Source organism: Theropithecus gelada, chromosome 6 (genome assembly GCF_003255815.1).
Source record: "Theropithecus gelada isolate Dixy chromosome 6, Tgel_1.0, whole genome shotgun sequence".
NCBI lineage: Eukaryota > Metazoa > Chordata > Mammalia > Primates > Cercopithecidae > Theropithecus > Theropithecus gelada.
Genome location: NC_037673.1, coordinates 36,212,858 through 36,240,598, shown reverse-complemented (window position 1 = coordinate 36,240,598; position 27,741 = coordinate 36,212,858). Strand labels below are relative to the sequence as shown.

The 27,741-nt window shown below is 40.4% G+C and overlaps 1 protein-coding gene across 5 annotated transcripts in view; it reads right to left on the bottom strand.

The window, feature by feature from the left end:
• Nucleotides 1-27,741, bottom strand: part of SLC1A3 (solute carrier family 1 member 3) — an 84,105-nt gene that overhangs the window by 42,478 nt on the left and 13,886 nt on the right. For 4 of the 5 annotated variants that reach the window (XM_025389348.1, XM_025389352.1, XM_025389349.1 and 1 more), the window contains one exon: nt 16,745-16,882. The exons of the other annotated variant lie outside the window; for it this stretch is intronic. In XM_025389348.1, coding sequence (XP_025245133.1) covers nt 16,745-16,882 — 138 coding nt within the window. The remainder of the gene's footprint in view (nt 1-16,744; nt 16,883-27,741) is intronic. 5 annotated transcript variants of the gene reach the window in all.

The window sequence follows — 27,741 nt, the reverse complement described above, 5'->3', positions numbered from 1 at the left end:
GAAAAATGCCAGCCCTTGTTATCTAAACTTGTCCATGCAATATTCTATCAGCGTTCTTTACAATTCCAGATTGTCCTTGGTCAGATCTGTCTGTCCTGTCTCCGGCAGTTGCACCAACCAAGCAATGCTGCCTTCCTTGACATCAACTTCAAAAAGCTTACGTATCTTTAGCTTTCCCTTAATGACATAGGTTTGCTTCTTTAAAGAGTATTCAGTGGCTTATACATAGCTTATTCCAAAGAGTCTTCTGGGAGTTTTCTTTAACGAACAAAAGGAATGTCTTGTAATCACTACATACATTACTTATATACGTGAAAGAGGACATCAATATCAGTGCAAGAAGTTGCTTGACCTGTAGCTCTACTCAAGAATGAAAATGAGCAATAATCTGCATCATGATAAACTGGTGTATGAAGTAGAAGTAAATTTTTTGCAGCCTCTGCTGGGAATTCAAGACATGAGATAGAAGAAAACACTAACCCCAACTCTCCAATTAAATAGGAAATAATGGATAATTCAAATAACAGGACTCCATAATGCTCACCACAAATGTGCAACTGATTTTAGCCTACTCCAAATAAAGATGAATGAAACAACCCCAAAATTACTGAGAATGGTTGGCTTAGAAAGCCTTTCCAGCAAGCTTCACTTTGGCGTTTTTTGGTGATGGTCAAAAGGCAGTGGATGGCCAGGTGCGGTGGCGCACGTCTGTAATCCCAGCACTTTGGGAGGCTGAGGGGGATAGATCACAAGGTCAGGAGTTCAAGACCAGCCTGGCCAAGATGATGAAACCCATCTTTACTAAAAACATAAAAATCAGCTAGGCATGGTGGTGGGCACCTGTAATTCCAGCTACTTGGGCGGCAGGGGAAGAGAACTGCTTGAACCCGGGAGGTGGAGGTTACAGTGAGCCGAGAACGCGCCATTGCACTCCAGCCTGGGTGACAGAGTAAGACTCTGTCAAAAAAAAAAAAAAAAAGACAGTGGAAGTCAGTCCTCAAAGATAAAATCTGGTTTTGAGGTCCGATTAGTGCTTTCAAAAGGGGAGGATCCCCAAAAACAGAACTTGAGGGGCTCTCCTTACAGATACTCAAGTGCAGATACCTCCAGAAAGCAAATATTTACTTTCTTTCTGAATTAAAAATAACTAACTTGGAATTAGAACTCATAATAAAAAGCATTATAATGAATGTAAAATGCAATACTATTGTAAAAGATCTACACAGAACTTTCAGCAATAAGGCCACCCCATAATTTGAGATGTAGCCTGAGATCAAAGCACCTTGTAAAATCTACTTCATACCAGTGAGATTTGTTATCAGCACTTCACTTTTAGCATCCACATTCCTGAGAGGGAACTTGGGTACGTAATCCAGAGGTCCTCCTGTTGCAGCCATCTCCCCTCAGGCCCACCATTGCCCCCAACCACCTCACAGGGCAACCACAGGGGCGGCTGAGGAATGTCTTGACTTGTAGATACCTGATCACTGACCTGCAGACTAACATCCTGGTTAACTTGAGTGTCTGTATTACTCATCTCAGAAAGTAAAATTTAGGATGGGGAGCAGCTATCTAACTCAAAGCAGTGTACTCAAAGCAGTGTAAGAGTGATTAACTGTGCTTCAGTTAGACTGATAAGCAAATAACCATTTAGAATATTCCATTCAAAACAATTGACATTAAAATATTTGTATCTGACTTATTTTTAAAAATTTTAATTATGGTATAAAACACATAATACAATGTGCTATCTGAACTCTTTTTAGAGGTACAGTTCAATAGTGTTAAGTATATTCAAATAGTTGTGTTACCTGGTTTACTTTTGTAATTAACTTTATTTTTATTCATTACAACTAAAGAAATAAACTCATATTATATTTTAATGCAATAAAAAGTTATAACTGATGAGTTTACCATCTACATTTTAAGGGATTTCAACAATTATTTTAGTGTAGCCGAAGACTTAACATTTGAATTTTACAGTTTTTGAAATGTGAAATGCACAATTACAATACCTAGACTACATATCTTATGACTTCAAAGTTTTAGCTAAAACATGTATCATGCAGATAAGAGCAAGAGTCCTCTCACACCTAAGACAACCAAAATCATCATTAGACAACTAATGATGCCCCACTGTATTTCCTTTTTGGTTTTGGCTATTATATCTCCTTGCTATAGGTGTGGAGATGTTTTATTTCAAAAGTACATAATAGTATAAAACTACTGATTTTCACCAATGTTTTATTATTCACATTGCACTTTATTTATTTATTTATTGAAACAGAGTCTTGCCCTGTTGCCCAGGCTGGAGTGCAATGGCCCAATCTTGGCTCACTTCAACCTACACCTCCCGGGTTCAAGCGATTCTCCTGCCTCAGCCTCTCGAGTAGCTGGGATTACAGGCGCACGCCAGCACGCTCAGCTATTTTTTGGTATCTTTAGTGGAGACGGGGTTTTACCATGTTGGCCAGGCTGGTCTCGAACTCTTGACCTGGTGATCCACCTGCCTCGACCTCCCAAAGTGGTGGGATTACAGGCATGAGCCACTGCACCTGGCCCACGTTACACTTGTAACAAGCACTTAAGAGTGCTTATTTAGAACAGGTGTTAACTACAGTAAGGAATTCTCAAGGAGGATCATAGCTATGATTTATGACAAGTGGTACAGTAATCGCTGTATAGTCTAGTGCCCAGCATTTTTGCAAAGTGTAAGTTTAATATATACAGAACAATTACAGTTCAGTAATAAAAAGCCACCCCAACTGAAAAATGGGCAAAGGATCTGAATAGACATTTCTCTAAAGAAGATGTATGAATGACTAATAGGCACATAAAAATATACTTCACATTATTAGCCATTGGAGAAGTGTAAATCAAACCACAGTGAGGCAGTATTTGATACCCGCCCTGATAAAAAGATGAATAATAATAAAAAGACAGATAATAAGAAGTGTTGGTAAGAAAGTGGAGAAATTAGAACCCTCACACACTGCTGCTGGGGATGTAAAATAGTGCAGCCACTTTGGAAAATGGCATGGTAATTCTTCAAAAGGCTAAGAAGAGTTATCATATGACCCAGCAATTCTTTTTTTTTTTTTTTTTTTTGAGACGGAGTCTCGCTCTCTGTCGCCCAGGCTGGAGTGCAGTGGCCGGATCTCAGCTCACTTCAAGCTCATGACCCAGCAATTCTATCCTAAGGAAATACACAAGAGAAATGAAAATGTATGTCCATGAATGTTCAAAGCAGCCTTATTTATAATAGCAAAAACCAAACCAAACCAAAATATAGAAACAACCTAAATATCTAACTAATGAATGGATAATATTCCATTATATGGACATGTCATATATGGAATATGGACATGTGATATGTTCATTATATGAATGGGTAATATTCCATTATACGGACATATCACATGTCCATGTATATGCAATATGCATATATCATATTATTCAGCCATAAAAAGGAATGAAGTACTGATATATGCAACACCATGGATGAATATTGAAAACATTGTGCTGAGTGAAAAAAGCCAGTCGCAAAGGACCATATATTGAATGACATGTTCATAATAAATAGATCTATAGAGAAAGAAAGTAGACTAGAGTTTGCCTGGGGCTGACGGCGTGGGGGAATTGGGGGATGATGGTCAACGAATGCAGGCTTTATTTCTGGGGTGATAAAAATCTCCTAAAATTGATTGTGATGATGGATGCACAACTCTATAAATATACTAGAAGTCATTAAATTGTACACTTTAAATGGGTAAATTGCATGTATGTGAGTTATATCTCAGTAAACCTCTTAAAAAATAAGGAAAACTTGAAATAAGATAAACCTAGGTCTATCAATACCAAGAAATAGTTTTAGGACATCATACAAATAAAATAATATCTTTTTCTATTGTAAAGTAAGTTTCTACCTTCTAAGGATCAAATGGAGGTTAGTGGTGGATGGCAAAGTTTGGCAGCAAGTATGTTTTGAGTGCTTGAAAGTCTGATACGCATTGCTAGAAATGAATCCTTCACATAAGGAAAACGTGCTTATGGGGTGTACACAGCACTTTCAGACACTTGACCTCACTTGGTAGCTGTCAAGTTACAGTTCAGATGTTTATTTAGTGGGACGTTATATGGTGACTTCAAGTCACGTTCCCACAGGACATCTGCCTTCCATAAGCTAAACCCAAATGTTTGCTGCTAAAATCAAATAATGATGCCATTCGGAGAAAAAAAGTTTATAGATTAAAGTTAATAGATTGAATTCTCTCAATTTTAAGATTTTTCACTATAAATTTTTCTTCATCCTTTCTTGTCCTCTACTTTCTGAAAGCTAACAGAAAAAGGGCTTGAAAACTTTGAAGCATTATGCCTAAATGATATTGGAACATTTGAAATTGCCAATCATGCTTAGATTCAATAGCTTTTACTATTTATGGAAATATGCTTATAATTTTACCTTTACATTGCATAGGAGCTATATTTCTCATAGTAAGTGTGCTCCTACTTTATATTATAAAATTCAATATGTAAACATTTTTTATTATACCCATAAGAATGTTATGAATTTTCGGTATCCTTGAGAACTACTGCATTGATGTCTGGCTCTAAAACTATCTTCCAAATCCATGCCAAAAGAATGCTTTCAGGTATGTCGTGAAGCATAGAGTCTCAAGATAAGACAACCAAATTCTATTCTAAATTGAAAAAGAAATGGCAAGATTCCAGCATAAAAGCTACTAATGTTTCCACTTTTTTTTTCTTAAATATTTAGTGTGTAGTTTAGGTATGCTGATAATAGGGATTTTTTTTTTTTTGGTATGAATCACTATATTACAATTGTAGAACATTTGTAATATACTTTCAGGGAGTTAGCTTTAAAATAATGAAACTTCCACGCTTAGCACAAACACTCTGGAGAACTACACATTGAAATTACAGCTCAACTAGAAATAATCTAGTTAAGAAACCTTAAAGTGCAGAAAGAAACTCTGGAAAAGTTATAAACTTAGAAAGAATTACCAACATTAGAGGCACTGTCAGACTACAACGCATTTTAGAATTGGAAGGACTTCTGAAAACAGAATAAACATACAAAGCTATCTGTGCCCATACATGCACATTGTGCCATGATGAAAAATTTTGTTCCCAAATTTCATAGCATAAATATTTTATTGTGTCATCCTATACTAGAGATGTATCATGCTCAGGTTGCAGGAGGGTTTTGGTAATTAATATAAAGCACTGGTACAGAAGCTTATACCAGAAATGGGAGGCAAGTCAATTGGTTAACAATTTGTTCAAGTGATCAGCCCTTGGTGTGTGTGTGTGTGTGTGTGTATGTGTGTGTGTGTATGTGTGTGTGTTGGGGCATTAAAGAAACATGAAATATGTTAATATAATCTTAAAATAGTACACCTGTCTTATGTTTCCTTTGCTTTCAAAAATGTAATAAAATATCAGCTGTAAAATAATGAAGTGGTGGGTGTAGGTGGGGTGGCAATGTAGATGAAGGAGGGGGACCAGGGGTATTATAGATGAAACAAGACTGTGTTTTTATATATAGGGTTTCCCCTCTGTTTTCCCTTCACAGTACTGACAAGTCTTGGTAATACGGATGTCATTTTAACAGCTTGGATCTAGGAAGCTTACAATCATCTTACTTTTCTTATAGAATCCTTCTAAAGGATTAGCCAATAGCTCTTCTTGACTTATTACTTATCCTCAGAATCACAAAACTCAGCTACCGGCCACCCGTAATCCAATGCCTTGTGAGAGGAAACTCGTTTGGTAATTTAGGGGAGATTTCTTCCCTTTGAAGGAAACCTGGATGAAAACTCAAACAATTGTTTTAAAAAATAAACACAAAGAAGGCAAGCCTATATCCCCATATGAGGCAGTCCAGTTGAGAAGCGTGTTACACTGATAGTACAGAAGTTGATGGGTTAGTGAAAGAAGGACATCATGGGGTAATGAACTGGCTTCCAGCCTGAGGATCTGAGATTATTGCAAGGATCTTCTCTATGAAGAAGCAAAAAGAAGTCTATCTTGCCTGGTAAAATGAATTTGCAGAAACTTAAGACTTAGGACCCTAGATTCTGCCCAACTCAAAACTGGAAGATCATTCAGGTAAATCAATCCTTCAGGAGAGAATAGCACTATTCCAAAGTTTTCTTTCTGCTTATCATGAAATGACCACGAAATGCCAAACAGAGGGAAAAAACAGAAGTGTCCTCTGGAGGCATACAATTCATGACATGGCCACAGAAATCCTTGTCTGGATATAGACCCTTCCCCGCTGCCCCCCGCCCCACCTCTTCTCTCTCTCTGTCTATTTCTGCTAGCAGAAACTCCAGCATCTTTTTACTTGTCTTTATGGGCACAGAGTCTTTTTATAATGGAATGCAGGTTCCCAGTCATTTCCAGGGTAATCAGTTCACAAGTTGATTCAAATTAAAGTCAATATACTGGGGGTCTTTGTGTTTGTGAGTGTGTGTGTGCGCGCATGAATGTGTGTGCGTGTGCAGTGTACTTTCATGTTTTCCCTTATACATAGCATTCTCTATTTTACTTACACAAATAGTAAGCATTCATGCACCACCTGAGTAATAAAAATGACTTTAAATAGAACTGCATGGAATTTATAGTGGATAATATCTTCTGAAGGAGTAGGAGAAAACAGCACCTTTTGGGAGAATAATTTTGGGAGGTAATTTAGCAATATCTCTCTGGATTTTACATGCACTTGCTTGGTGCTCTAACAACTCTGCTTTTAGTCATCAATCATTCAGAAATAGACTACAAAGATACATACCTGCTGAAGTTTACTGCAGAATTATTTGAAAGAGCAGAATATTACAAATACGCTAATCATTCAGTAATAAGGCGTATCTGCATGTACTAATATAGGAGAATACGATCCAAATAAAGCATATTATAGAACAATACATGATTCCGTTTTCATAAAAACAGTGGTATATTTGTGTGTGGAAGCTTTTAACAAAGAGTGTGAAAGATTAATAGTGCTGATGTTTTAGCAGCAATTGTGTGTCAGGCAGTATGCTTAATGAGTATTAACTTGCATATTCACAACAATCCAATGAGGTAGATACTACTACTGTGTAGATAAAGAAACCGAGGCAGAGAGAGATAAAGTAGCCCTTCAAAGGTCACTGAGCTGGGAAGTGGCCACGCTGGGCCTCCAGCTCAGTCCTTCTAGCCAGAACACTTATTCCCTACCACACGCTGCTTCTCCAGCAACAGGTCTAGCACTGTTATCGGTGCTTACCTCAGCATAGTAGCATTTCACTTTTTACTTTGTGCTCATCAATATTTGTATGTGTCATTTCTAATAGAGAATGCATTGCTTTTGTGATTAAAAATAACCGGCTGGGCGTGGCAGCTCACGCCTATAATCCCAGCACTGTGGGAGGCCGAGGCGGGCAGATCACAAGGTCAGGAGTTCGAGACCAGCCTAGCCAATATGATGAATTCCTGTCTACTAAAAATACAAAAATTAGCTGGGCGTGGTGGCGGGTGCCTGTAGTCCCAGCTACTCAGGAGGCTGAGGCAGGAGAATCCCTTGAACACGGGAGGCGGAGGTTACAGTGAGCTGAGATCACATCACTACACTCCAGCTTGGGTGACAGAGTGAGACTTCATCTCAAGAAAAAAAAAAAAAAAAACATTAAAAATGGTACACTTCTCAGGCAGGATGAACTTTGCTCCAGATGCCACAAAAATACATAAAACATGGTTTTAGTGGAACGTTCCAGTTTCGTTTGGAGCATGACAGCATGTGCTGGTAATGTATGAGTGACAGTGACAGGTACTCCAGGGAGGGATCCTTACTTTCAGCTGGAGCAAGTAGGGCTAACTTTATGGAAAGATTGAAAGCTAAGCTTTCAATTAACTTTGAAGGAGGTAAAAAATTCTGATGGAGCTGGGGAAGAGGGAAACATAGTAAGGATGAAGTGCTGAGGGCATTAGGATGTTGAGAGAGGGACAGGGTTTCTGCCAGGGAAGCAGCAGGCAATAAAGCTGGTAGAGGGGCTTGTGAAGGCTGCTAAGGGTCTTATTTGTTGTGCCAAGAATGCAGACTCTGTCCTCTAGGCAATGCAAAGAATGTGCCAGATAAAGACACAGTACCTTCAAGAAGCCTTTATGAGAAAGACAGACATGTTAACAGCACATTCCATTGTGATGCAGTAACTGTGATAAGGTGGAAACATAGTACCTACACCTCTGCCAGCCTGTATTAGCAGGAGAAAGCCAGGGAAGGCTTCCTAAAACACGGGGTGTCTGAACTAATAAAGGTACCAACTAAAGTAGTAACACTGGGGGACTGTGGCACCAGAAAACAAAGAACAATTCTAGAAAAACTGTAAAGTGGTAGTTTTCAACCGTGGGCGCACAATAGAATCATCTAGAGAACTACAAATAAACGTCAATTCCCAAGCTCCATTTCAGATCAATTAATTAAAGAACTCTGGGGTAGGGGGCAGGAATTGGGGGCTGGGCACTACCTCTATGTAGTGCAATTAATCTGATGGGACAGTGAATCCTCTCAGAATGTGAACTCTAGAAATTAGAAGAGCCTAAGATGGTGTCTCACTTCGGAAGCATTCCCCACCTCCAACCCTCACCTGCCACCTCCAATCCTTAGGGACAAACCTCCAAGTCAGAATTAATCAGGTAACTCACTCTCTTGAAAACAATGATCATATCAGCAGAAGAAACCTGCAGTTCCACAGCATTCTGAAGGAAACTTAAGTTGATAAGTTAAGGGTGGAAAATCTTATTTTTCCTAGAGATAAAGGAAACTTTAAACTTTCCTTTCTTATTTACATTTTCTTTAAATTTTTCAAAAGTTTCTTCCAAACCAGAACTGATCAAAATCACCGGCTCACTTGAAGCTGCTGAAAATAGCAAATAAGAATTTCTAACTTGCACAGGCTCAAGCCTTCTGGAAAGCAGCGTCTCACAACAAAGCCGTGTGCCAGTTATTACTGATCTTTTAATTGAAGAACAATTCCATTTTTTCCACAAAAATCTTTCCACAGTCAGTTCTGCAAGATTTAGTTGACCACAAGCTTAACTCTTCTAAGCCAATGGTTTGTCATGTCTGGTAAAGCAGTGGACCCAACCTCAGCCTGCATTCATAGAGGACTGGATCTAGGCCACTGTCCCTACCCAGTCACATGACATCTGAAGCACCAGGATCAGCTCTGGGAGCACAGTGGATGGCAGAGAGGCAGTCAGGATGGTGGAGGGCCTGGAGAATAGGCACAGAAGAAGCACTGGGACACTGCGTTTATGCTCAGGTGCTCAAGAGACTGCTAGGTTCTCCCTGAGACCATCTGAAAAACTGCCATCCTAATTGTGCCAAATAACACAATTAGGACCAATAGGTGGACCTCACAGAAGACAGACTTCATAAGTAAGACCACGTAAGAATGGAGCATTCGGGGGAGCTCCATGTCCACTTTCCAGGAGCTGGAGAGGGGATTCCTGCTCTGGGAGCAAGGCTGCATGAGCCCAGAGACCCTCAAGTCTCCTGGCTCCCTTCCTGCAAGCTCCCTCCGAAAGGGAAGGTTTCTGTGGTTGAAAGCCTGTCAAGCACCTTTTCTTCTTTACTTCCCATTTGTGAGGCCATGTTCCCCAGGTTGACTTTTGTTGGGAATTTCACAGGGCCCCACCTCTGGTTCTTTCTGCATTTAATGGTGAAAGACTCGGGTGAGAGGAAAACAATTCAGGGCAAAAAGAAAAAAAAAAAAAAAAGGAAGAAAGGAAGAAAAGAAAGAAGAAAGAAAGAAGGAAAGAAGGAAAGAAGGAAAAGAAAAAGAAAAGAGCCCCTTCTTCTCTGCTAATAGAGTTATTTCCCAGCAAGGAAGCCCGAATACAGGAGAGGCAGGAGAAGAGACTGGTGCGTCGTTCCTTCCCTAAGTTGTCCCTTCATTGAGATGATACTACCCGTGTCACTGATACCATGAATACTGCAATCATGAGTCCATCTCCCAACCAGACGTTGAATGCCTTGAGGGCAGATATCTTGTCTTCTCCATTTTGGTATCCTCAGCTCCTAGAGAAGCACCTAGCACATAAAAATCCTCAACAAATGCTTACTGAATGAATCATCTGTAATGGAAAGGTAAATTCTTTTTGGTATAGCTTAAATGACTTTATACCTCACCAAAACCTAAATACACACACACACACACACACACACACACACACACACACACACACATTTAATTACCCAGATTTACTTTCTACATGATGCAAAAAAAGTTTACCCCACAGATGGGTTCTTCTCACTACATTATACAACCTCCCTTTCTAGACAGGCGTTCCTTAGCTTCCCATCCCACATGTTTGTAATTAGCCCTAGAGAGACAATGAAGCAGTCCCAGTAAGTTGGTTTCACATGAACTGGGCTGAAGCTTCGTAATGATTGCCTTGTTTCCAGGCTGCCATGAAGTGTGTTTGAGTGTTAAGATGGAGACTCAAGTTTTGGTCACCTCAAGTTTTGGTCAGCCTGAAAATCTCCATTCACAGCATGGGTGCAGTATATGGAATTTGCTGGCCCGTGGAATCCAGGGTGCTACACACTGGGACTGAGTTTTTCAGAAAAGACGGAGCAGTTGTATAACCAATGATAATATTTAGAATTATGCAGCTGTGATAAGGTAATCGAATTCCATGCCGTAGGGCAGAAACCTATCCCTTCCAGTAATGAGGAAGGAATTCTCGCTGACTCCCATGTTGTTACTGGATTAATTTTATGGTTTCTTCCATTTACCTTAATAGGAAAGTGGTTGCTTCAGGGATCACAGACAAATGAGAAGTGTGGAATCTGGAGCCTTAGTTCCGTGCCCCTGACTTGGAGCTCTGTCTTCTTGCTCTAGAATTTTCATTTATACAATGGGAACCGCCAGAGGACAGCTCTTGCTGCTACTCTTACCACCAACAACTACCACTAATTGAGCACACTATGTGCCAGGCATAAATCCTCACAACAACCTTGTGACACAGGTATCCTATCACTTACATTCTACAGAGAATGAAAGGGAAGCCTAAAGAAACTCCTCTCAGCCTGAGAGAGATACTGTTTTGTTTATTTTTTTTTTTTCAATACAATGTACGGGTAGGTGTTGAGGGGGCAGGTGGTGAAATCTACAGCTCCTTTTCTTGTCCATAAATGCTCAGAGTATTCAAACAGGCCTCAGCTATACACCAGAGCCATGGCAATGCATAGCTTAAGATATTAAATTTCTCTTAGTGGTTTTGACTTATTTTGCAAGCTCTTGACAAACCCTTCAGATGCTCCAGATTTAAGAATTGTCTAGCCCTCTTGTGTTAAATGAAATGACAAAACTTCTGTTCAATCTTACTGCAACTGTCGTTTCTCTGAAGCCAAAGGACCATACTTGGAGGTACAACATTTATTATTTTTAAATAAGAAAGCCCTTTGCTGGTGATTCCAGTTTGTTGCCTTCAACAGTTGTTGAGTCCCACATTCGACTGAAGTCGTGGGTGTATAGATTTGAAAAGAAGTTGCCCAAATAATACGTGACACATCATAGAGCTTGGAGGACCAGACAGGCAGGTGTTGTGTTTTGTTTTTCTGGTTTTTAAATTTATTTGTTTTATTTTGGATACAAAAAAAGTATTGTTAGAGTTTTCTAAGGACAAATGGGTTCCAAAGATCTCTTGTCCTTGGAAATGTTCAGGAAGAAGCTGGACAGTCATTTGGAAGGGACACTGCAGGAATGGTTGGACCAGATCAGTGCTTCCCAAAGTGCGATAGGTGTCCTGGTGGTGTGGAAACCCTACCTTAATTAATATAAAATCACAGTGAGGAAGTCATTCTTTTCAATTCTCTTTTGATTCTTTGGATTACAGGAAAGGCAAAGCTTATTTTGGTGCTAATGTGTATTTAACACCTTGTTAACATTTACTAATCCCCTCTCTTTATTTATTTATTTATATTTCTTTTTTTGAGATGGAGTGTCACTGTGTTACCCAGGCTGGAGTACAGTGGGATGATCTTGGCTCACTGCAACCTCAGCCTCCTGGGTTCAAGTGATTCTCCTGCCTCAGACTCCCGAGTAGCTAGGATTACAGGCGCATGCCACCACTCCCAGCTAATTTTTGTATTTTTAGTAGAGATGGAGTTTCACCATGTTGGCCAGGCTGGTCTCGAACACATGACCTCAAGTGATCCGCCAGACTTAGTCTCCCAAAGTGCTGGGATTACAGGCGTGAGCCACAGTACCCGGCCATTTAACAATACTACAAGAGTTGGGGAGTGGGGTCACAGGCTCCCAGAGCCTTTGTTAGGCAATTGTATCAGTTTACAATTTCATAACATTGTTACTTATCTCCTTCACATGACAAGTAATAGGAGGTTTCCATTTTGGGTAACAATTGTAGGCTGTGGAAGAAGAGTATGTTGGTTTAAACAAAATATTAAGTAAATGAGACTGAGGCGGTACCTATGATGGAAAATTTTGGGCTAGTTGACTTTAGAATGAAGATGCTGTGACAGGAAAACCAGATTTGAAATCATGTTCTTAAAAATCAACTTGTCTCTTGTTGGGAGTACAGAGAACGAGTCTTATCTCCTTTTAGCTGGAACTGGAATGGGAATTTGCTGACATACATTGTGTGAATTAAGGGATGTAGGGAAGCTCACTCCTCAGCACCCAACATACATCTTCTTGGGAACTATACATTTGTGTTCACATATCCCCAGTGTCTGACATAGTAGGAGCACAATAAACAGCTGTTAAAGAGTGAACGAATGTTAAATGAGAAATTTCATCTATTTGATAATCCTGCCTCCAGCGTGCCCTACCATAGGTCCCAGACACTGTTGCTTTTACTTTTGTGTTGACACTCCTCTCTCACCTCTTTTACTTACATCATGCCCAACTCCACAGAGATTGCCTGTCAAAAGTTGTGCTCCCCACTTCCAGAAAACTGGGGTGACACCAAAGATTTCTTCTGAAGTAAGTGATTGAGGGGGAATGCACGCTTAGAATGAGAAAAGAAGAAAGCACTAGTTTCTGAAAAGATTCCGAAGTGAGGAGGTAATAGTTATGTCTACACAGCACAACCAGATGTGACATTTAATTATTATCCAGTGAATTTAGTCAGGCTAAGTCAGCCAAACCAACTCATATTTCTGGCATGAAATTTCTAGTTTGGCTGCCTATCCTGACCAAATCAATAGAAACTGGCACCAAACCCCTATTTTATTGTGTGGTGTGTTGGCATAGGCATAGTCTTCTTGTTCAAAAAATAGGTACTTGAGTAGAAATCTAGCCATTAGGCTTCCTCCCAGCTTCTTTCTGGCAGCCTCTGGAATGCTAATACACACTAGGGATGTTTGGAAAGATTGGAGTTTCAAATTCAGGGAAAAGGGAACATGGCTTACAAGGGCTATAGAGCCACAACTCATAAACACGGATGTTTCAAGTAAAATGAATAACTTAGATGTCTCAGACTTTAAATGTGGCTTTAGTACAATTAAACTTATAGCATGTTTTCTAGAATCTTCCACAATAAAATGCTTAGACCAAGAAACACAATAATAATTTTATGCATTTCAGTTTCTGTCTACAGACCCTGGGACAACTGAACTTAGAAGCAACAAGTCTATAAAGTATTTTCCCACTGGGAAATATTTCCCATGGGAGCGTGACCTGAGTTCTTACTCTACTATTCCTTCTGGTGCAGAAAAGACCAGAATGGCTACTAGACAATGCTGTTATACCCAGAAGATGGAGAGAAGAGGCTTTCCAATAGTAATTTGTTTAGTCAGCAGTAAACATGATGTTCAGTAGCGTATTCCACATTATCAGTTAAGCTTTGGCACAGGACTGCCAATGATTGGATAAGGCAACATATGAAATCCGGTGATAGCTTCATGGGCACACAAGTTTAGCAGTACATTTCTCATAATGAATAGCACTGACATTCAAACCTAAGTTCCAATATTGGTAGTCTGAGGGTTGGAATGGGCCTGTAGATGGACTGTGTTTGCTTTGCAGTGTTTTGTTCCGTGAAGCGTATCAAAAAGTCTGCAGGTTCTTAAAAAATTTGAGATTTCTGGATACCCTTGAAAAATGGGAAGATCTGGCCCTTGCCTCAATAGTCTCTTTGCCTTCCTTTTGCCATATTGTTCTGTAGTTGGTTCCCTCTCCGCTTATCATCATACTTGCCCCTCTTACTTCTCTCGTTGAAGAGAAATATTTCTCTGTATCCATGACTCTATCAAAATAGGAAAACAAAGAGTAGCCTGAAAGGGCAGCTTCATGGACATACATCACCCACGTGGCCTCTGGAGGCATTTGAGGTTGCCTTTCCACTCTAAAATAATGGAGCCTGACTTTGTTTCTTCCCTAGGCAACACATTCTCCAGTAACATTTCCCAGTATACACAGGGATCCTCAGGGTCTGTGTAATTTGTAAAAGTTCCTCCCTTCCCATTACAACTGGGTCATACCCTCATTTGGGTTAGAATTATTGTATTCAAAACCGTAAAGGACATTCTTATTGAAACAATCATTCATTCCATTTGATCATAAATATCTAAATTACTGTGTAGTTTGGAAATTACTTCAGACTAACACCTTAAAAAGATCTTTGGCAAACTAAATTATGCCCCTCAGGCTCTTTGCCTTAACACAGTTCTGGGTAAGAGCTAAAACTCTCTTAATGGTCCAATTTGGCAACACTCCCAACTTGCAATTAGGTTACATTTTAAAAAGTTCATTTTATATTAGTTGTTTGCAGCTTATAATTCCTTTCTCTTTAACAATATTATAAATGTTGACGATTTTTCCAAGTTTTGACCAAAAATTTATCTTTAGCCATGCAAAGGGATTGCATCATAGTTTTTTTTTTTTTTTCCCTGAAAAATTACACAACCAAAGCTCTTATTTCTTCAATAAAGTTGTTTGTTATTAGGTATTAAGAAAAATCAGGAAATTCCACTTCAAGGTGGTGGTCAACTGGGACTGCTACTAAGGGGAAGTAACACTTCTCTAATTGTATCAGATAAGGGCTTTTCTCTTTTAAAGAGTAACACATTGGATTTTCAGCACAGTTAAGAGAAAGCAGAAACCTCTAAACATTGGTTCCACCCTTGAAGAGAAAGTATAGAAGATCCAGAACCCCTCAGTTTGTGTACGGGAAAACTGCAGGCACTCAATCCAGATGTCCTGCCAGCAGGGACGGTGAGGAGAGACTCTGCTGTACCACAGAAAATGTCAGATGTGGGTTCTGTCTTACAAGGGCTTTCTGTGAATAATTTGTTTCCCAGAAAAATATCAGCATATGGATAATAAAATAAGCATGTGCCCTCATGTCAGCATGAATATAGCTTTGGTGGTAAGAGTTGTAGCTGCTGTGATTACCCCTGGTCAGCAATGGACCATCCCAGCTTCACAAACAAGTACACCAAATCAACTCCAGGACTGTTTTATGGGCAATTCATTCTCCAGTGAAAGCACGTGTACATGCAATCACTTGTTTAAGGCCCTGGACAAGTGGAAACCAGTGGAGATCTGCAAGGCATTGAGGGAAAATCTGACATAGTTCCTGTCTAAGTAATAGCCAGCCCTCCAAGGCATGTAATAGACTGTTCCTTCTTGACTTTTGACTTGTACTATGAAGTTCTCATTACACAGAGATCTTGAAAGGAGAGTATAAATATCCTTGAGAACTCCCTGGGACGGGAAGGATTCTCAGTGCCAGCTCACATAGAGGCAGAGTGGTATATGCCCAACAGGGGAACAGTGAGCCAAGGGTGGAAAAAAGAATAGGGTCAGTAATACCTGAGTTCTGGGCTTTACCTACAAACCCAGAAATCATCCCGCTGGGGCAGTGTCTATGGAAATTCCTTCTCCAAGTCAGAGATGTGCTGTGGGGAAAGAGAAGAGTGGGCAGGAAGGAATGTACAGTAACATTTTTCTGCAACTTCTTGGCTCCTATGATTCACCAATCACATAGACAAATGACTTTTTCACCTTTTCCCATGCAGGAATAAATGGTTATCTCATTGTCATAGAAAATAGAATCCTATCCTGCAAAGCTTCCACTTGTTAAAAGTCCAAGTGTCCACTGATAAAATACTCAGATGGGGAAATCTCCCGCCCCCTCCCCCTTCTCCCACCAGCATAAAAGGTAATGGGGGTGGGAGGCAACTGGAGAAGGAAATGAAATCATGCGGGTACACCAGGAAAAGATAAGTGTTGGTGGCAGCAGAGTTGGTGAGTGTTGTGGGCATTACCTCTTGATGAGGCTTCCAAGAAGGCTCCCGCTCAAGTCCTGGTGGTTCTGAGAACAAGCATTCTTGCATCAATAGCTAATAGGCTGTCCAACCAGATGTTATCTGGGTGGGATAAGAGGGTGAGAAAACAGACCTGTTGTACGCTGTTGTCAACTACATCACTGTGGTCAGAGAAGGCTGATGGTGTGGTGTTTAGCAGAGCACCTCGTTCATGGTGAGGCGAACCAGATTACGTGGCTGTTTAAATTCGTTTCCTCTTGTGATTGGTAAAATACGAGAGTTATAATCATTCATGCATTACTAAAGCCTCCTTTCCATCATTTTTTTTTCTAGAACAGAGCATGCATCCAGCAGAAACCTAAAGCATTGGCTTTTCTAAGCAATCTTTTGCAATAAGCACACTTAAAAAAAACCAAACAAACCAACAACTGCTTATGATACCTGTGACAAGACTGGAGATGATAAGTGGTAAGACCAGCATCTGTAACATCCTCATCAGAAGTTCCCCAGGAAAGGAGAAGTACTTGACTTCCCGGTAGCTCATTCTGTATGGTCGGAGGGTAAATCCAAGGATTGTACCTGAAGGGGGGAGAAAAAAAACCAGAAAAATTGAGTCTTTTTTGAAACAGAAGGAACAGCCCTAGCAAAATGAGTATTTGGCTGGTGGTCATATTTATTTAAGCAGCAGATATCTGTGCTGCTTTGGGAGCAAGAGATGTATCTATCTTTGCAGTCATTATCTGTGAGGGTCTGGCTAAATCCATGGTCCAATAGAACTTACAGAAAAAAAACTCTTTCTAGTTTCAACAAGTAAAAAAATCCCTTTGTCTAACTTGAATGCAGTGGAACTCATTCTGATCTGGCTTAGTACGGAGTTACAAAGATTGGGGCATAATTAGGAAACAAATAAGCATTCGTGAACAGGTGATATAGAAAAAAAGGCTTTATTTTAATTAAGTTCCTTTATAACAACAGATGTTAGAATTGCTAACATAACCACTTTTAAAGGATAGAGTGATTTCATTTTTTTTCCAGTTAGAAAAACCCTTCATGTTTACATTGTTAGTCCATTTTCATCATCTCCCTGTCTTCACACCACATTTTCTCCCTCTGTCTACATGGTCTTGACATTGCCTTGGTAACTGTATTGTACCGACTTGTTAGTTGCTGGCAAGAGAAGACTCCAAAATGAGCAGAGATTTTCTCCCCAAAATTTTCCCTGAAAATGTGGGAGAATATAAGGGAAAGAGAAAGCAATTTTCCCCTTAATTTTCCCTCTATAACTGAAACTTTAAAATATTTTTAGAATGAGAAATTTACATTTAAATCAAATTATGCATGATAACTACTGAAATGTTCAGAAATTAATAAAGGTATTGGTGTCAAAAGTGTAAATTTACTCCCTCTCCCCTTTCCCTAATTTACTTTCCTTGCCAAAGAAAATTTACTTATGCCAGTGTTGTAAATGTTTGTAAAGTTTTTGCCTTGCTGTTGTTACTGAAACATGTGATTCCATTCTTGAAAAAGGTTCATGTAAGTTATAGAGAAAGCAGCATGCCCAGCACTGGGTTAACTAGGAGCTAAAGGCTGGGGGTAGTGGGGTGGTGGGGGGAAGCAGGAATAATACTGGGTTGCTACAGCTTTTCCAGAGGAGGCAAGCACTCTTTTACGGAAACCGAACTGTCTTAACTTCTTATGAAATGGGACACAAAGTTCATTTGAATTGTCACTGCAACTCCAATTTCAATTCTTGGGTCTCGCCAACTATAAAGTATCCATTCTTTGTCTCTAAACTGTGGTATTCTAATAAGAATCTTAATCTATGTGGCTAAAAAAAATCCAGCTGACCCAGCTCTCAGGGCCTTCAGGTAAATACTTATTGCTTTTTTCCAATATAACAGTAACATGGTTAAGAGAGAAAAGTTGAACTGGAAAACGGAGAAAGGTGGGACAAAAGCCTGCACATATTGGTTGTATCACTGAAGTAAATAGCAAATAACTAACGTTTACTGAGCTCTTGCTATATGCTGGGCGTTACCTGGGTTAGCAGCAAATTTAATCCTTTCAACAACCCCAGGAGTAGGGTACTATTTTACCACAAACTTACTGAGGGAGAAACCTAATCACAATGAACTGAAAACTTGCTCAAAGTCAAATATACTCAAGTGGCAGAGCTAGGATTTAAAAACAGTTTGGACTCAGATCCCAGGTTCTTTTTTTTTTTTTTTTTTGAGACGAGTCTCGCTCTGTCGCCCAGGCTGGAGTGCAGTGGCGCCATCTCGGCTCACTGCAAGCTCCGCCTCCCGGGTTTACGTCACTCTCCTGCCTCAGCCTCGCGAGTAGCTGGGACTACAGGCGTCCGCCACCTCGCCCGGCTAGTTTTTTGTATTTTTTAGTAGAGACGGGGTTTCACCGTGTTAGCCAGGATGGTCTCGATCTCCTGACCTCGTGATCCGCCCGTCTCGGCCTCCCAAAGTGCTGGGATTACAGGCTTGAGCCACCACGCCCGGCCAGATCCCAGGCTCTTAACCCTTTTATGTGTTTCCTCTTCTCCTGCAGAGCAAAGGCAACCACTTTGTGTGTCTCTTTGCAGGATGTTCCAAAACATAGTTAAACACGTGGAAATCATACAGAATATACTTTTCCATATACGGTCACCATAAACATCACTTTTAGGTCTCCTGATACCAGATTCATTCACTGTATCAGGCTTTACTTAGTCCTCGCTCTGTTGTTGAACATTTAAGTTGTTCGGCATTTTTCACTTTTATGAAGAATATCACGATGAAGGCTATTTTACATCTGGGATTTTTTTTTTAAATTGTAGTTTTAGAGAAAGGATACGACTCAGAGGATACGACTACCTTAATCCATGTTACGAAATTGCTTTCTGCGTGGGTTGGCTGGGTAGCTTAATGCTTGGCTAGTGAATGAGGCTTTATTTCCTCTACCCCCAGGAGCAGAGCATTATCATAAAAAGATTGCTAAAACAAGCAAAATTTGCTAATGTGATGAGTAAATAGTATATATTTCGTTTTGTTTTGTATTTACTTAACATCTAATGATGTTGATTATTTTTTCTAATTGTATTTTCTCCAAGTATCTATTCAATCCTAATCGTTTAAGGGTCTAGGCACGTACGTGTGTGTGTGTGTACATGTTGAGTATTTTTACATAATAAAGATAATTACCCTTTGTCTATGTATAAAATATTTGCTATAACTGTTTTTCTGGTTTGTTTGCCTTACATTATCGCATTAAACATGTACCAGTATTTTGCATTTTTGTAACAATCTCTGCACACCTTTTTTATTAGGTGATTTCTTCATAAGTTTATATGTTTTAATTTCCCTCTCCCCTCACAAGTTTGATACATCTTAAATTCATTTTTCTTTCTATGTTTACTTGTTTGGTTTTTAAAATATTTAACTTTCAGTCTTCCTGGAACTCAATCTGGGGTTAGGCATTTAATTCTGATTTGCAATGTGCATTATTTAACACAGCAGCATCCATAACTTATAGCAATTAATAAAAGACTTTGGTTATGTCTGTCTTTTTCCTGCTTGCTCACATAAAAGCCTAGTCACACAAAGATAAGTGCTTTATCACATATAAATAAATAAACAAACATTTTGTTTTATTTCCAATCAAATTAATTTTACTGAATTATGTGTTTTCTGATCTTCATTTGAATGGATTTAAACACTTGACATTCAATTGTAACAAAACATGTGCATGGTAAATACAAGGGGCTCATTTTGGTCATCTGGAATTTGAACTTATCAAGCTGTTAAGAGTTTTAGATATTCTGCAAATGACAGTTGAAGACCAGGCTTGGTTTTACAAATTCATATCCTAGTTGGCTGTTTGTTATTAGAAATACACTTACTTATATACAGTAATATTTCCAAGGGTAGGCAGGATTCTATCTAGTCCAAAAAATTTATCTTATTTATAAGTAATTGATAGAATAGCTGTTCTGCTAATGATATAGGTTCTAGGAGCAAAAGTCAAACAAGTGCTGATGAAGGAAGCGATTATCTAAACACTAGGTGCACTTGATCTCATCTCCCAGAGTCTTATCTGAGCCTACGCTAACTCTACTCCCATTGATACAACAACACTGGCTGTGTATACAGCCTCTTCCTCTCCTTGGGTGTTTTACTACCTTCTCTCCTCTTCCCCGCTCAAGCCCTGCACTTAGTGCATCAATTTTTATTTAGGTGTTTGGAGGGAAAGTAAGCCAGCTCCATGAATGAATTCTGGGTAATGTGCGAATGACAAAATCTTACCTGCCAAACAGATATCTAACAGAACAATGCAAGACAGTCAGGGCAGCAAAGTCTCAAGAGCTAGTGATATTTTGTGTGTGTCTCTCCTTAGAGTTAACAAGCTGGTCTTGCTGGGAAGTGCAGTCATGGAATTAGCTACTCTAGGATGTGTCTCTATTTATTTACATTCCTCAAGACAACACCTACATCGTCTAAAAGCTCTTCTCTATGGTAGGAGGGCATCATTTCTCTGAAGCAGGACATCTCTTCTTTATAGAGAGGAGACATCATGTATTTATAAGGGATAGTTTTACGTCAAAAGTTTTGAAGAGAAGTGTTGTTTAGAGTGATAGTAGATTCAGACACACTTTGAATCATTTTTGTCCCTGACTATGCTTTTGTTGGTTTACTATTTCTGGGTTTACCAGGCAAACTATTTCTGCTCTTGAAACAGATGAGGTTACACTGGGAAAGGGGAATATTTATTGAGCCCTTACTATGCGTTAATGGTGGTGTTTAACACTCATCACAACTTTATGAGGTAGATATTATTGTATCTATTTTCTTTTCTATCTTTTTGAGACAGAGCCTTACTCCGTCATCCAAGCTGGAGGGCAGTGGCACAATCTCGGCTCACTGCAACCTCCGCCTCCTGGTTCAAGCAATTCTCATGCTTCAGCCTCCTGAGTAGCTGTGATTCCAGGCATGAACCCACAGGCCCAGCTAATTTTTGTATTTTTAGTAGAGATGGGGTTCTGCCATGTTGGCCAGGCTGGTCTCAAACTCCTGACCTCACGTGATCCGCCCGCCTTGGCTTCCTGAAGTGCTGGGATTACAGGCGTGAGCCACTGCACCAGGCCTATTGTGTCTATTTTAAAGATTAATAAACTGATGCTCAGAAGTCAGTTAACTTTCTCAAGCTTATAGATCTCATAGTGGTTGAGTGGGGGGGATTCTACACAAAGCCCAGTGCTCTTTCCATTACTCTTTGAATGCCTCTCAAACACAAACATGTCCTTGTAGCCTAAGCCTGAGTATAGTTCTCAAAAGAGCCTGGTTCCTGGATCTTTAGCATCTTGAACTCCTACACGGTGCACACTCTGGAGGAATAACCTTGGATCTCCTAGACGTGTCCTGTCAGCACCCAGCACATCCTGGAACCCTTTACAGGTCCTCTTACTTGTTGAAGATCTCAAAAGTGGTATTGCCACTTTCAAAAATGGCTATACCAAATCCTTTTTTATGATTTAATAAAACTTATATAAAGTTTATTAATTAAAGTAGTCTGCCTTTCCCTCCACTGCACACTTTTCAGTCACTAGAAACCATTGGTAATAACGTGAAAAGGACACTTAATGAAGAACTTAATGAAGACGTGTGTCAACGTTTGTCCTTAACAGCAACAGCTCCTAGTCATTGATTGCGTGGCAGATACCAAGTCCTCACAAGCACATTGCTTCACACATTGCATCGAGGCCAGGACTATTATTATTATCCACACCTCACAGAGGAGGAATCAGAGTCATTGAGAGGGCAGGTAAATTGCCAAAACCACACAGCTGGCAGGCTGCCACCACAGTAGGCTTAAAGAGGGGTCATGTGCTCACTCAAGTCCATGGAGTAGCTGAGGTGGACCTGATACCCACACTGTCCAGCTTCAGGGTCCAGACTCACCCACTCTACTGTCCTCACAGCCTCTCAACAACTGTGGTACTGACTGAAGGAGTCTAAATGGGTACACAATATTTTGCCCATTTTTTCGTCTATTTTGAATGACATTAACTAAATCTAGAGCTTAAGCTGAGGAAAAGTTGTGTTGATTTTACTTAACGAAGTCAACAGCTAGCTTTTCTCAACTCATTGCTGAATGAATCAACAAAAGCCATTTTTCGTCAGCTTTCTGCTCCTACAAGCCACATTAGAGCTGAAGCCAGAGGTAGGGTCGACCAGCTATCAGCATCAAATCAAGAGGAAACGCAGTGAATACGAAGCCTGCTTGTCTTGGTGGGCAGTTCTGGTTTCCGATTACATTCTAGCCCAGCAATGAAAAATGCCTTCCTGGAAACACAGCCTGATGCACAGACTTCTCAGATCCCTCTTTGCTCTGTCCTTCCACCCTACCGTCCCCTCCCCTCCCCTCCCCTCCCTTCCCTTCCCTTCCCCTCCCCTCCCCTCCCCTCCCCTCCCCTCCCCTCCCCTTCCCTTCCCTTCCCTTCTCTTCCATTTCTTTAGATGACATCTTGCTCTGTTGCCCAGGCTGGAGTGCAGTGGTGCAATCTCGGCTCACTGCAACCTCTGCCTCTGGGTTCCAGTGATTCTCCTGCCTCAGCCTCCCAAGTAGCTGGGATTACAGGCATGCGCCACCATGCCCGGCTAATTTTTTTTTTTTTTGTATTTTTAGTAGAGACTGGGGTTCACCATGTTGGCCAGGGTAGTCTCGACCTTCTGACCTCATGATCCACCCACCTCAGCCTCCCAAAGTGCTAGGATTACAGGTGTGAACCACCTCGCCCGGCCACAATCAGTTTTTCTCTGTGGCAAAGCAGCACACCCTTTGCAAAACTGAGCTCCATTAGTGGTCACTTATTTGAAACACATTGATTGATAGTCCCACAGCTGACAAAAAGCTTTATGGACTCCAGATCCTCAGTGCAAAAGAACAAATCCTTTATTATAGATTACTCTGCAAAAATAGCAATGAAAATCAAAATAACTTCCTAGCAGAATTTGTTAGAGCTAAAACAAATTTTGCAAAGTTTGCATCTAGGTGATGTTATACAATATATGGATGTCATGAGCAATATTCAGATCATGCACCTTTGGTTATCAATATTAATTAAGATTTCTGGTTTACTCCAGTGTTAGTATTTGAACAAGATTTCTAGAATCTAGAAAATATATTGACTAGAATGTTTAAAGTGATCAAAATGAACTGTGCTGGATGAACGCTATAAACAAAATTGTATTTTTGCTTAAATAGTTTCTCTTTACTAATGTAGAAAGTTCAAGAAAGGAGTTCTTCAGGGGTTCCTTGTTTTCCTAACAACGAATGCTTCTTCTTTTTTTTTTTTTGAGACGGAGTCTCCCTCTGTAGCCCAGGCTGCGTTGCAGTGGCATGATCTTGGCTCACTGCAAGCTCCACGTCCTTGGTTCAGGCAATTCTGCCTCAGCCTCCTGAGTAGCTGAGACTACATGTGCCTGCCACCACACCCAGCTAATTTTTTGTAATTTTTTTAAGTAGAGATGGGGTTTCACCACGTTAGACAGGATGGCTCGATCTCCTGATCTTGTGATCCACCTGGCTTGGCCTCCCAAAGTGTTGGGATTACAGGCGTGAGCCACCACGCCCGGCCAACAACTAATACTTATTTGGAAAATTAAATATCATCTCACTTTCTCAACTAAGACACAATGTGCACATTGGAGCCTCAGAAAGAAGATATCATAGGTTTACTCTTTAAGGCCAAACACATACAATAAGTTGAAAGCTAAAGACCAACTTTAAGAATTTGGTCCACATTTAATCTGATAAAACTATTGAAAATATTAAGATACCAGAAAATATTTAAGAGTAAAAGAATGAGGCATAATTTGAAGCAAAATTTAGACCAAATCACACTACTTAATTTTTGGTAAATGTTGGAGTTTGAAATAGTAAAATTTTACTAAATTATCTCCTCTATCTGCAAACTTTGTCATGAACAAGTTGGCAGACCAAAGTCTTCTAAGAGATATCACTCACTATTCAAAATCTTCCAGAAAGCAAGGTAGTGCTCCAAAGGAGCTCAAATGTCAAAAGGAAATCTCAAAGCAGTAGAGGCAATTATCTTGACAGAAAGACCTCTCACTCTGAGGCCAACCACGAGAAAACTAAGTGCCTGACCAAGATGAGCCAGCCAGCTCTTTCAGCATTAGTGCTACAGGAAGGCCAGGAGACATTCATACCCATTGTCCAGAAAAACCTCAGCCTGATATCTAGCCAGAAAGGAGACCATGATGTTCACTTTAGTGGCTCAAGGAAAATCGTAGTGTTGACAGTACACCACTCACTGGTTTTACGTGACAAACATGCTGCTATTTCAGTTAGGATCTTTCCATTTAGGTAGCAAAACCAAAACCAAACTAGCACTAATTTGTCTCAAGGCTACAAGAATTTGATGTATAATTGTAATATAATCACAGGAGTGCCATCCCATCACCTCTGCTATATTCTGTTGGTTAGAAGTCACAAGTCCCACCCACACTTAACAAGTGAGCTATACATGGCAGTTAGAGGTCAACCTAACATGCAAAAGTCTCTGGGCGTCCTTACCAGGCTGCTTCTGTCTTCATGGAGAAGATGCCCTACAAATGTTTAAGGAATGAATGATGTCGAGATTCTAGTCCTAGCCCTTAACTCACTGTGTGACCCTGGATAACTCTATTGCCTTCTATGCGTCAATTTTTTTTTTATAATTTGTAAATGAAGAAGCCTCCAAATTTACAAGTCACCCTCCTTATTGGCTGGACTACTGCAGTAGTCTTCTAACTGGTTTCTCTGCCTCTGCTTCACCTCTCTCCAGCCAATTCCCGAAAGAACACTGAGACCTAGGTCAGCTTCTCACTCCCCTACTCCCTCCACTGACTCCTCCTCTCATGCAGTCTAAGCCCAAGGCCATGCAATCAGTGGCTGCTCCTGGCAAGCCCCCCTAGATCCACTTTGCTCAGAACCCATCTCCTACTCTGCTCGCTCTCACCTGTTTCTACACTTGCCTCCTAGTCATTTCTCCATCATCTTAGACATGATCCCCTTTTATCTTCCTTGCACTGGCTCTTCCTTCTGCCTAAAACATAATTCCCACACATTCACAACATTTACTTCCTTTAAGATTTAGTTCGGCCAGGTGCGGTGGCTCATGCCTGTAACTTCAGCACTTTGGGAGGCCGAGGCGGGTGGATCACCTGAGGTCAGGAGTTGGAGACCAGCCTGGCCAAGATGGTGAAATCCCGTCTCTACTAAAAACACAAAAATTTGCCAGGCATGGTGGTGCATGCCTGTTGTCCCAGCTACTCAGGAGGCTGAGGCAGGAGAATTGCTTGAACCTGGGAGGTGGAGGTTGCAGTGAGCAGAGACCACACCACTGCACTCCAGCCTAGGTGACAGACAGAGAGCCTGCAAAAAAAAAAAAAAAAAAAAAAAAAAAAAAGAACTAGCTTAAATGTCATTTTCTGAACGAGGTCTACCCTGAATTTTCTTATCCCTTAGCTGGCTTTATTTGTCTTAATAGTTCCTATCACCTTCCAAAATACAATATAATTTTCTGTTTATTATGCTTGCTTATTATTTTTCTCTACCTGCTAAATATAAGCTCCACAAAGTTAGAATTTTGTTTGTTTTTTTTGGACAGTTTTGTTCACTGACCTATATCAAGCCCCTCAAACAGTTTCTGGCACACAGTAGGTGCTTAATATATTGCTGAACAAATGAACACACATGATTTATTTTCTTTCAGATAAGCAGGATCCACCAGTGCCTGGGCCCCACCTGGTGTTGAGCACACTTTCTGAATGCAGGAATCTCTCTGTCCTGTGCTCCCCAGTAAATCCGATTCCCTACTGCACTCCCTGAGCATAGTAGCCTACCCTAAGGAATGTCCCCTCTGTATAAAACCATGTGATTTCGCTCTCATGGTCTGTGGGACTGGATCTTGACTGAAATATGATTTCTCGTAGGCTTAGCTTTCTAAATTCACAAATGAGGAGTGATAGCTATGGATCCCGAATTTGCTCCTAAGGTAGGTTTTTTTTGAGTAGAAGGGAGAGCAAGTGTGATGCTGTAGAAAGACAGTTCTGGGCCTGATCCTGTCAGTAACTTAGGGTAGGAGATGCTTTATCTAAATGATTTAATCTCACTTCAAACCTGTAGGATTTAATATCAGCATCCCATTAATGAAAAGATTGAGGCCTAGAAAGAATAAGTCACTTGCCCAAGGTCACATTGCAGTAAGTGATATGACAGGATGGGATTGCAAACTTAGGTCTGCCTGTTTCCATATCTTCAAATCACACAATCTCTTCAGGCCTCTTTTTTCTTTTTAAAAACAATCTGCAAAATGAGAGAGACCAATTGGAATGGGTGGTGTCTAAGATCCTCCTGAACTTTAAGTTTTGAGTTTAAAAGAAACATGTTCATCAAAAACATTATAAATCTTAGCCACTTTATACTAATTCAACTTGTTTCTGTTCATGAATTCTAAACTCCTTGATAATACATATGAGAGCATTTAATGAGTCAGAAATGTTTTGGCAATTTAGCCATTACAACTATTATGGCAGGCATGCAATAATGATTTGAGAAATCAAATAAAAATTTCTATTTCAGGAAATGGCCCACTTTGGAGAAATCACAAGCCTGTCTCACGCCAGTTTGATGAAGCTGTTGGACATAAATTTCCACTTGCTTCTTTTCATTATTTTTAGAGATAGGGTCTTACTCTGTTGCCCAGGCTGGTCTCGAACTCCTGGCCTCAAGTGATCCTCCCGCCTCAGCCTTCTGAGTAACAAGGACTACAGGTGCGCACCACAACACCTGGCTAATTTTAGAAATTTTTTTAGAGACAGGGTCTCACTATGTTGCCCAGGCTGGTCTCAAACTCCTGGTCTCAAGGGATCCTCCTGCCTTAACCCCCTGAGTTGCTGCTATTACAGGAGTGAGCCACTGCGCCAGGCTGCATTAGCTTATTTTTACAAAGAAGACAAAGCCATAATGGTGAATCTACCTGGGTAAGAGTTCTGCTGGTCCCTGGTCTTTTGTTTCTGTCAAACTTCCAGGCATTTCCTGGTGAGAAGCTACTGGGTGTTGGAGGCAACCTCTCAACCCTCCCCCACTCCTCTGTTCCCACATCCTTGGGAGATTTGGGCCTTGGCCTGGCTCATTCTTTTGTCCTTTGGTATTTCCTGTTGCTGAAGGTGGGAAATACCTGCCCCAGCCTTGTTCCACAAGGGGTGCCCAGATGAGCCAGCCCTGGGTGACTGATGACTAAGTAGAGTGGAGACACAGACTTATGTGCACGCGGTGTGTGACTCTTAGAGACAACTGCATCAGAAGAACCTTGGAGTTCTAAGAAAGGCCTGGTGCTTTCTTCCAAAAACTGCACTGAAAAAGGCTATGTGATGTGATAATTTAAT